This window comes from Macrosteles quadrilineatus, unplaced genomic scaffold (assembly GCF_028750875.1).
Source record: "Macrosteles quadrilineatus isolate MER2022 unplaced genomic scaffold, UCM_ALF_1.0 Scaffold_1__1_contigs__length_201487025, whole genome shotgun sequence".
In the NCBI taxonomy this organism is placed as follows: Eukaryota; Metazoa; Arthropoda; class Insecta; order Hemiptera; family Cicadellidae; genus Macrosteles; species Macrosteles quadrilineatus.
The window spans coordinates 116422542-116434726 of record NW_026542594.1 but is presented as its reverse complement, the minus strand read 5'-3'; the positions used below and the strand labels follow the sequence as shown (position 1 = coordinate 116434726).

The window sequence follows — 12185 nt, the reverse complement described above, 5'->3', positions numbered from 1 at the left end:
CTATGTTTATTAGTCAAATATTGACAAGGACATTGAGCACCTTATGAAAGGATGTGAAAATTGTGCACTAACACGGTCAAATCCGCCCAAAGCTCCCAATCACCCGTGGGAAATCCCAAAAGAGAACTGGGAAAGAATACACATTGACTACGCAGGACCGTTTCAAGGCTTCAACTTCCTCGTGTGTATTGATGCTAGATCAAAATGGGCGGAGATAAAAGTCTGAAATATCTGACAACGCTTCAATTTTTCAAAGTGATACATTCCAAGCTTATTGCAAATTGCATGGCATTTTCCAGAAATTCATATCTCCAGGACACCCAGCAACAAACGGCTTAGCAGAACCCTCCGTTCAAACATTGAAGAACCGCCTGAAGTCCACAGCTTCGGAAAACATACCAATGGCAATAAAGGTCCAAAAGATCTTAATGCGGTACCGGGCAACTCCTCTAGCATGTGGCAAATCACCGGCTAAACTTTACCTCCACAGAAAGTTAAGAATACGAATGGATGCCATTTTTCCTAATGTACAAAGAGCTTCAACTAAAAATGCTCCTTCTGCAGGTACATTCAATGAGGGGGAGAGAGTTCAGGTTTGTCTCTTCATAAACAACAAGAACGTTTGGGAGTTTGGAGAGGTAAATAAACTCCCAAAGCAAACAATGCAGATGTTCCAGTAGTTCAGGGAACAGAAACAAACCCGAAGTTTCTGTTAATCAAGAGAGATCAAGGCGACAAAGGCAAATGCTGTGCCGATACAAGGACTTTATTCTTTCATAATTCCATTGCCAGTTCAAAATAGTGGCGGAGATTGTTGTAACTTCTTTAAGACTGTACAATATTTCATTAATATCTATTTTTACTATCATATGTTTTTCTATTGTTTCTCTTTTGTAAACATTCATGAAATAGAATTTGTGTTGTGTGGATATGCGTGTTTCTATTAATTATTTTATAATTAATTACAGTCATTTTACATTCCATCACATTTTTGTGCAGATGCTGGATCAACGATCACAGAGCTTAGTTCACGTCCGTCCAGAGACCCCCAGAAGTGTCACCCACAACCATGATGAAGACTACTCCGACGAGGAAAGTGACCGTCAGTCAGGAGAGGGAGAGGAGAAGCAAAGCTCCTAACGAATTTTTTAGCTTGTACTGTACATGTTTTGTTCTTATGTATATTGTAATCTACGAGTAATGAAATAATTTTTAGAACATTGCCAATAAAATTTATACTGTTTTGCTATATTATCAAAGTAATATATTATTCCAGTTATGTTTTATTTTAGTGTTTTATTTTACATACCTTGACTATCTTACTTAAAGTTATTAGTTATTAGTTACTGTTACTCTAATTCCAGAAAAGGTAAGATTTTACTGCATATCTTTAACCTTAGTTGGGTCTGAGGGGAAATTTGAGGCAGCCTATGATTTTTTTATGTTTTAAAAACCATATTGATACATAAGTAAATGCCACAAATAGGTTGTCAATACTTCCTTTGAATTCCAAAGATTAAGAGTCGGCAGGACTGCCAGCCATCTTGGATTTTCTGCCCATAACAGCAATGTTAATGGTTTAAGCATATTTATGGCATTGTTTATTAGGATAAAAAGTTGCAAAGTATTTCATTTTAAAGATATTGAAACCGTGAATGTGATTTGCTATCTACTTTTTCATTTGAGTTGTTATTATTTTGTCACACTACATAAATATATTGACTTAAAGTTTTTAATAGGGACTAGTGACATGTCAAAACACTCCAAACCTAATATCAATACCACAAAAACTAAGGAGATTTAATTTGTCGAGTTCAATCAATTCAAAACATATAGTGCGTTCACACAGCCGTGGCACCTGAGGGATTAGGAGGCCCCAAGGGTTTCCATGGGGTGACCTAATCCGTCAGGTGCCACGGCTGTCTGAACGGAGTATAGTAGGTAGATTAAATTAAGTACCTATTGATGTGCCAGGAGATTAATTTGGTGTCCGGACAGTTGCGGACACGCCTTAAAAACGGACAATTGCGGACACTAGGGATTAATGCTACCTGACAAGGGTAACCTTGTCACACTTTACACACTAACCTAACCTTGTTAGGTTACAGTAGGTTGGTTTGTAAAGTGTGATGGAAATCAGTCTTAAAATCATATCATGTATGTATCTGTTCTTTAGGTGGAAATCAGAATGTTTCCAGAACATGTGTCTGCAGTTGTCCGGTAGTGAAATATTTGTAGAGACCTGTCAATCCCTTGTCAGGTAGCGTTAATCCCTAGTGTCCGCAATTGTCTGCTTTTAAGACGTGTCCCCAATTGTCTGGTATTCAATTAATTTATTTCAATATTTTTTTTCAAAAATTCTTTTTTGTTTAAAACTGTATTATTAAGTCAGGGTTAAAAGTCAAATTTCTTTTAGTTTTACTTGCATAATTAAATTTTTTTTACCAGTATAGTTTTGTAACCTAAACCAGGTAAGTAAAATTTAAGCATAACATTTTGGTTTCAAGATTCAAAATTTCTGGTCATGACCATCACTATTGCAAGGAACACACTTTGTTAGGATATCCATTTATTTCATCTTATCTCTTGGAAAAGGTTTTTTATTAGAGTGCTAAAACAATGGAAGTTTTTTTTATACACGTGTTGTTGTACTCCACTAGTACTTGTAGAGTCTTTATTAACCGCAGACTAGTTGGATTTTTGGGTTGAATGCCTGACAAACTAGACACGACCTATACACGTGCAGCAGCGAACTTCTCTACCCCTGAACACCTTAGCACACACCAGACTACAGATACCATTTAATTTGATTTATTTTGCATTTTATAATGTATTCTTGTGTTATATTATGTAAATGCTGATAATAGTGACAATCAAACCAACTTGCTCAAATTTAAAAAGTCTTTGAGTAAAGTTAATCTCTTCTGTGGATTTGTTTTCCACATACTGAATTAATCTTTTATAGCATTAAGTTTTCAAAAGGTGGCCTTTAGAAGGTAGGGTTCTCGATAACAAACTCATTTGGCAGGGTAGGATTTAGCATTTTGGCACCCCTAGGCCTAATAGTCTTTCCGCCCCCTAGTCAAGTCAGTCCTTAGCTAATATTGTTATTGCTGTATAATTAACACGTTCGCTGCTGACCGCTAGATGCCGGGACGGCGCCAGGAGCTGAACTAACGCTCGCCACTGCGTAACTTTGCCGCCAATGCACTGAATTACAGTAAAAACAACAGTAGTTATACTGGATGGCAATGTTCTGCAATAAAACTGGCTTTGGACATAGTACTAAATGATTCTGATAGATAGCAGCACTACCCAGGTTGCAGTCAGTAAAGTAGTGTCGTTATCTAGCAGGAAAGAGGTGGGACAAAGCCCTGTTCTATCGACCCTGGTGGTGATTTTGGGAAACAATATTTTTTTATTGTCAGTAAAATACGTCCCCACGAGCTGCAAAGAAATATAGGACGCTCGTGTCGAGCTGGCTGATCCATGGAAACGTTAAACAACAATGAACGGTGACGTTCCTAGCTCCTGGCGCCGTGGCACGGCTGACGTTCCGGAACGTACGTAGCAGCGAACGTGTTAAACCCCTGGTTGCATAGCTATGGACTAGATCTATAGTCCTATTTTTTAGAAATTCGATATGTCAGCGGTAATGATTCACAGTATCTCTAGGAGTTTTTTTCATTATCAAGGACTTTAATTAAAAAGGTTAAATAAAAAGAAAGTAAAGCACAAATCATTAAATCAACCCTAAAATAATAGGAACAAAATTTTATCGACACCCAGTGTCACCAATATGAACTAGATATGAAAACAATCTTTGGATATTACAATGAGATGAGAAGACAACTACTTCTGTTGGTTAGTATACGGTGATACTGCATCTAGATATTTGAAAAGCAAAACAAAGCAACATATCTCGGCCATCCATGCTGATCCTCAGGCCTGAGGAGAATATAATTACAATAACATGTGTGGTTGCATTTTCACTACTACTAGTGAATCTTTATTAACCGCAATAATATTACAATAATATAATTACAATAATTATAATGACAGAATTAAAATGGCACTTTGGTAGGCTTATCCCCCGACAACATCCTGATAGCCTTCTTACAGGTTTAAGACCAATGTTGTAACAAAGTTGATGCGTAGTGTTGAAACAACGATTATTTTTTCAAATAAACTTTTAAATCAGAAGTTTTAACTCTACTATGCTGAAAAAAAATTTTTTTTGCAATATATGTTAAGTTATGGCTGTTTATTTTTTCTGGATATTTGTAAAAAAAAATTCTTCCTAGCCCTGGGCCTCCTGGGAGCTTGCGCCCGGGCTTACCGGTCCTTGGGAAATCCAGCCCTGCCAATCAGTTTATTAAACATTAATTACTGTAGTGGTAAGGCAGAGTATGCTGTTGAAAAAAATTACTTAAGAAATAAATCATTTATGAAATACCAAGCCAATTTCTTAAAAAGCATCATTATTAAAAAACTACCAAAGTAAAAAGTCAAATATTTTTTATTTTCAATATCTGTTTTACAGTATGAAGAAATTTTAGGAAACTTTTGAACATATTCTATATGGTTTACAGTAAAATTCTTAATTTCCATTCCAAAGTAAACTTCATTGTCTTTTATTTCATTTAAAGGAACCCAACCTTCAGAGTCAACTTCTTCCTCCTCTCTTTTATATTCAATAACATCCTCTAAGTAATTTAGGTACTCAACTGAATAACATTTGTTTTCAGCTTTTGGCCCACTGCCCCTTTGCATTTTTTTACCTGTAATAATTATAGCCCCAAATGGAGATTGTAAATTGAAAATAGACATGTCTTTAACGGTATTAGTGTTTACCCGTTCAATGCCTTCAAGAAACTTCTTAGCTTTGGTTTCCTTCTCACAATATTGTTTATCACAGCTAGTTATTTGCCATTCTTTTATATGCTCTCTTTGTATATGTATCAAGGAAGAGCTTTCATTTTGGTCATTGAGTTGGGAGTTTTTTAAATCACTGTTATTTCCAAAACTATTTTCCCCTTGTACCATTTTTATTTCATTGCTTGCCATTTTATCAACAAAAACAGTTGAACAGCCAATACATTGTACTGGTAATGTATTTTCTTTCGATAAGATGTTGTATCTTTTTAAAGCAAATCCTAAAGAAGGTAATACTTTTTGAATCCACACCTTTTTCTTTTTCTTGGATGGTGTACACAACATTTGATTGACATTGGGCAACTCTTTAGAATCAACCTCCTCATATAAGTCTTTATTACCAACTGTATTAATTATATTGTGGGTTGTTACACATTTATGGACGTTCTTTGATCTTAAGTTTCTGTCTGCAGATGTTTGATTTGAAATATTGCTAAACTTTTCTTCTGATATAATTTTGGAACTGAATTGAGTGTTTTTACATTGTTGACTTTGCATGCCTTCAGAATAAGACATGCAAGTGTCATGCCAATATTTACCATCTCCAGAGAGATTGACACAATATGGATTGTTCTGTGTGTTATGGAAAGAGAGGTCACAAGAATGTTGGTGGTTGGTTTTCGAATTATTTGGACAAAAGGTCAAGTGTTGCTTTTTGGAAAACCAAATGTTGCGTGGAGAATGTTTATTTGTTCGCACATTTTTGACATCCATGTAAATGGGATCTTTTAATGTGGTTCTGGTTATTGGATTTTTATTACCGTTTCTCAGTTTTTTCATCTCCATGTTCTTTAATATTTCAATGCAGGTATTGCACATACATCGAAGTGTGCTATTAAAATTTCCTATTACAAAGCTGTTCTTTTCATTTGTACCCACCTCTACAAAAGAATTACCTTTCAGCGTTTGATCTAAACACAGCAAAAAACTTTGTACAGCACTTAATTTGTTGACTAGTAGTTTTTCCTCTTCAAATCCTTTCAAATTAGTCCTTAGTTCGAATTTGTCTTTGACAAAATTATTAAGTGGAAGGCTTGTGTAATTCTTTTGATCTGACAATACGTTACTTTTCAGGTTTGTGTTAGATGGATGTATGGTGTCTAACACATGAATAAAAGACTTTTTATCTTGAGGCTTTTTACTACTCATGTCATTAATGTGAATGACTTTTTCAGGCATACTTTGGTCAAATGAATTTGTGTTATTTTGCAAAAATCTTTTGTCTAGGACGACTTGTCCACTGTTTAGAACACATTTTGGATTTTCATAATTGTTCAGGAGGGGAGTATTAACAGATAAATAATTTCTTGTTTTTGTTTTCACTCCCACTTCTGATACAATAAACTTTCCGATAGCATCACAAGAAATATTTTGAGATTGTTCGCATAGGGGTTTTGGTTGTTCTATACGTTTTTCAGTTATATAGCCCTTTCCACTACATACACGATTCACAAAATTGGGTTCCTGGAACCTACTGTAAACTTCTTTCTCTTGAACTTTTTTAACTGAAGACTTTCCCCCATTACAAGTTTTGGAACCTATAGTCTTCAGATGAGGCATGAGTTCATTAAATGTCTTATTGGTAAAGTTGGTTAGGTTTTCATTTTTAATTTCACTCGGGCATGATTGATTTTTTGATAAGGTAAACAAGTTTCTTTGTTTTCTAGTGCTCACATATTTAATGTTGTCTATCATTTTGTCATTTAAATCTTTTGAAAAGATATGTTTTTGATTGTTAGATATTCCCTCAGATCTATTATCTAATAACATTGAGGCGTCTACAGTTAAATTTGCAGAAGCTTCCAATCTTTCATTAGAGTATATAACTCTGACAAAACTCTTTTTATCACAAAGACCTATGTTTCTCAATTTATCTGCAATATTTTCAATCTCAGACTTTTGGCAATGATTCCCACTATTTTTAAAATTAAGTTTTGAAATGGCTCGATTTGCATAACTGTTATGATTATTTTCTTCTTTATCAAATAAACTGTTTTTCTTTAGACCAAAATAGTTTACAGACTTTATTTTTTGGGAACAGTTATTACTTCTATCCTCAAGGTTAAGTAAATGTTCAACTTTGGAGGTCAAATTAGGTTTGGTTTGATATTTGGAGTCAAGGTCTTGCATACTTATAAAATGTATTGCATTGTCAGATTCGCATCCAAAGCTATTTATTTTTTCAATTTTGGGCTTACATGTTTGTTTGATTTTTAATGATTCTGTATCATAGTTTTCCTGTAAGAAATCATATTTGTATAATCTGGATAGCTTATATTTAGTTGTGTTTTTGACCTCTTTTGAGAGGTGTTCTGATACTTCATCTTTAATCTCATCCTGATTGTCATAATAATTAAGATTTTCTTCAGTCTGACACTCGGCTTCTTTGTAATTTCGCATCTTGTCTATATCTTCATTTGCATATTCTTGTCTAGACAGCGTTTTGCAATAATCATCCAATAATAGTTTTTCAAGAGACCTTGTATCACATGGTTTATTGCATTGATTATTTATCCCATGTTTTGAAGAGTTTGTGGAGTTAGTGTGTGTTAAAGAGTTTTTCTTCTGCTTAATGACAAGATTCAAAACATCGTTAGAAATTCCATCATGAGATAACTCAGTATCTCTTCTTATCGCAATTTTTAAAGATTCTTTTGATGAACTCGAGGATTCTTTATTAGAATAAAAAAACATTCTTTTTGTAACGTATAACTTATCCTTGACTGTTTCTGGACAAGTATTTACTTGCTTAACCATTCTGTTGCTTAGGCAGTAATCACTTTTCATCATCCTGCTATGCTGTTTAGAACTTGCATCACCATTTAAGAGCTGAAAAGTTAACATACTTTCATCTTTGTCTTCAAAAGAACTCAACCTTTTGTCACTTTTTTCTTTTTTTGTTCTTGGGTTTTTAATTTCAGTTGACTTATTTTCCTCTAGCATGAACTCTTTGACTGAGCGTTTTCTTAAACTTAGCTTCAGTTTATTATATTTAGATTTATTCTTTAATCTACTTTTAGTAGCAAAGTTGGCATTTTGGGCATGTGTGATATCAGGTAAATTATTTTGAAAACCCGAACTCTCTTTAGTTTCAAAACAATGTTGTTTTGGAGAGTGTTCATATGGTGTCACTATATTCAAAGCTTCTACCTGTTTTACTTTTATAAACTTGTCTTCCCTACCTGGTTTTTCAAAACTATGTAAATCTTTGTTTTTAAGTGTTAGTTTATCCTTCCTTTTTCTATGTCCTTTTTTGTTTACTAAAGTTGTCCTACATTTAACATCAATTTCAGGATTTTCATTAAATACCACAGGTTTAGATCTTTTGTTTACATACAAAGAATGTACTCTTAGATCATTTTTTGATATAGTGTCATCATAGTTTAAAGAAAATTGTTTGATAAGTAATGATTCTGGTTTCCCTTTCTCCTTGTGATTCCGACTTAGTAAACTTTCACAAGTGATGTTTTGTTTTTCCAGATATTCATTGTTTTTTTCTTTGAAATACTCAATAGCTTTTGAAATATGAGAAGGGTTTATGAATACCAATTGAGATTTAGAAACTTGTTCAGGGAGATTTTGTACGTTGTCAAAAATATCTATGTTTGCTTTTGTAGTTTTTTCTACTTCTTCCAAAATTTCCTTTTTATCAATCTCTCTTCTTTTATTTAGTTTAGTTTTTAGGTTGGTACTAAGGGTCTTGTAGACTGTTCCCTTGCCATACTTTTTCCTACTTTTGTCTTTCGGAAGGAATTTAATATCTATACCAGGTATTTCACAGGTGTTGTTATCTATTTGTTTATTTTCTGTACCTGGATTCAACATACTAGAGATATTGACTTTCCCATCTATTTTTTTATTTGCAGTATGTTTATTCTTTGTACTTTTCTTAAATGTATGTAACAAACAAATTGAAGGAGCATCATTTTCCTCTATCATAACATCTGCTATCACTGCTGTATTTAGTACTTTCTTTGGTCTCTTTAGCTCTCTTAGTGTGCTTTTCTCTTTAATTTTATTGAAATTCACATTTCTTTTAACATTGCTACTTTCATTTAGTGAGGTTTTTTTCTCATAACTAAGTAATACTTTTTTGCTCCACCCAGTATTATTTCTAGTTTGTGAATTCAGAGGATCACAATTATTTGAATCTTCTATTCTATCTTTCGCCGTATTTTTCTTTTCATTCTGAAACAAATAATCAATTTGGGATTTTTCCTTTTTTGAAACAAAAATTGCATTCTATCAGCAACTATGGTGGTTAAGACTAAAAACTTGAGAACACAAAATAGGACACTTACACATAATATTGTATGTAGTAAACTAGTCACTACCAACTAATAATCCTGCAATGTTAAACTAAACCCAGCATTCCCACAAGCAGATATAGGTACTGATATGTACACCCTAATAGCTAATCTGAATAACACACATCTGTTATACACACCCTAATCTGATAAGAATCCTAGATACTATAAGCAGGACTTGATTTGAAACGGTACAGTGTTGCAAGTCTCTTCTCTTTAGGAACTATTTTTTTTAAATAGTTAATGATTTTTAAAAAGAGTGAGGCATTGGTTTCCATTTTGTTACCTTAATATCTAGAAATCAAACAAATAATGTATGCAGAATAAAATTAACAATAATCTTGTTTTCATTGTATGTATTTATTTTTTGTTAACTAAACTTGTTTTCAATAGTTTTGTGTTTATAGCTGCAGTAAATTATATTTGATATTATGAGGTATTACCTTAGCAATCCTAATGTTGTAAGGTAAGATCCTAAGGTAAGAACTCCTAATATGAATTGTATAAGCAATCCAGAGGCTAAATTGATTGAAAAATATATTTTTTACCAAACATTGTTTAGCAAAAATAATGCAGTAAACTTTTAACCACACCTCATTAAACTAAAATCATCGTAAAAAATTCAAACACTGTACATTGGAAAATTAGCTAGGTAATGGGATTTATATGCCTTGTGGTGTATTTGTTCTGGCTTGGTCAATAAATGGGGCAGACAAATAGAAAGTATCTCGTACTGTGATTGTAATAATGTTCAGAAAACAACTGTCTATTATTTTGAGAAATATATTTTGTGGATACAGTTATAGATTTTAAGATAAACATATTTTTTACATAGAACTGTAGTAGACTGTAGTAGATTTTAATCAAAATAGCTTTTAAACTTCAACCGTTACGTAAGTACAAATTAGGTTTCCCAAAATGGCCTCCCCCCCCCCTTTAACATAGTTGATTGAGTTTTACTGAAACTGTTGTAGATATATTCAACTGATAGGTATATTCAATTATTCACAGACATTTTTATTTTACAACAAAATAATTAGGAATATCTCAGACATCAAGTTATGCCAGAATTCCACAGGTTTTTATAGGAACATTTTTACTGTTTTGAATTAATTGAATATAACTTTATTCATCAATCATACAAGTATGTACATTGAATGGCGCCAGAATTCTTAAAACTGTTTAAACTTACAACATTATATCAGCTGTACAGTTCATCAAAATTATACAGTACTTTTTGTGTTAAGTAGATAGATTTTAAGCTGGGTTTTAAATTTTTTACCATCATCAATTTTCCTCAACTACTCTGGAAGCCCTTCCAAAATTTTCTTCCAGCACATGAGGGTTTTTTGTTATAAAATTCCAATCGATGGGCACCAACGGCAATTTTGTTTCTATATGCCACGTGCCATATTTACGGTTATCCTCTAGTTTGGTAACATTTTTTCAGACAAAAGATTTTTAGTTAAAAGAACGGTATGGAAAACATAAATTCCGTACACAGCATGGAAACATTTACGTACGGAAACATCCCAGTTTAAATTTAACATTATTCTTATTGCTCTTTTCTGTAAAATTAAAATTCTATCTAAATTTTTCTTTGATGTTCCACCATAAACACTAATGCCAAATGATGTTGCAGATTCAATGAAAGCAAAATAAAGCTTTTTCAAAATATCTGTTGAGCAAAATTTTGACATTCTATAAATTGCATAAATTCCAGATGTGAATTTGCTGACCACATGGTCAACATGGGGGGTTCCATGAAAGATTTTCATCAACTACTAAGCCCAAAAATGCAGTAACTTGATTAAGATTCAAATTTTTTAAATTAGTTACTTGATCAATTGGATTTTTTCGTTTACCTGTTGAAAATACTATAAAGTTGGTTTTACTGGAATTTAAAAGTAATTGATGATAGTTAAAGAAATCATCTATTGTTTTTAGGCAATTAAAAGAGTTATATTCCAAACCGGAAACAGATATACTGCTTATTTTTAAACTTGCATCGTCTGCATATAAACTTATTTTATGAGATACATTGTATTGAAATGATCGGAGCATGCCTTTGATGTAACAAAGAAATAAAACAGGTCCTAAAATCGAACCCTGTGGAACCCCATGTTGAATAATAGATAACTGAGAGCAAGACGTTGACAACACGTTATATTTTAATTGCTTCATTTCAACATACTGAGATCTCTGAGTTAATAGGAACGAAACCACTTCAATGACCTGCTGTTGGCACCCAAATCTCGGATCTTCCTCAAAAGAAGCTGTTGTAAGACAGTGTCAAAGGACTTAGTCAGGTCCAAAAATATGCCTACCTACTGTTTTATCCCCTTTGTCCACCGAGTTTATTATTGAATCGATAAAATCTACTGCTGCGGTTACAACAGATCTACCTGGTCTAAATCCATGTTGTTTATTATCATGCAAATGTTTTCCTTCTAGATAAGTTACTAATTTGTTATAAACAACTTTTTCATATAATTTAGAAAATGATGAAAGTAAAGATAATGGTCGATAATTTGTTATATTTTTTGGATCTCCATTTTTATACAGAGGACTAACATTAGCAACTTTTAAATTTTCAGGGAAAATTCTACTCAAGAAAAAGGAATTTATTATATGAACAAGTGGTTTGACCAATTGTTTGCCAGCATATTTTAATACTGTCATAGGTATTTCATAATGTAAGACTAAATTACTTACGTAATTCCCATCACAGCTCAATAAAATATGTCTATTCAGGATATGTTTCGGTGTTAACATGTGCTGAATAGACATATTTTATTGAGCTGTGACGGGAATTACGTAAGTAATTTAGTCTTACATTATGTCCAACAGCTCAGGGGCTACACACATGGATTTAAATAGGTATTTCATCGTAACCGGTTGATAGTTTATTATCGAAAGAGTTTAGAATACTTAATATTTCAT

General features: G+C 33.0%; 1 protein-coding gene across 2 annotated transcripts in view; it reads left to right on the top strand.

Moving 5' to 3' along the window:
* The window catches only part of LOC128983726 (cytosolic purine 5'-nucleotidase), a 91210-nt gene extending 89924 nt beyond the window's left edge, over window positions 1-1286 (top strand). For both annotated transcript variants that reach the window (XM_054403128.1, XM_054403129.1), the window contains exon 12: window positions 1000-1286. In XM_054403128.1, coding sequence (XP_054259103.1) covers window positions 1000-1140 — 141 coding nt within the window. In that variant the 3' untranslated portion in view covers window positions 1141-1286. The remainder of the gene's footprint in view (window positions 1-999) is intronic.
* Window positions 1287-12185: the final 10899 nt, after the last annotated feature.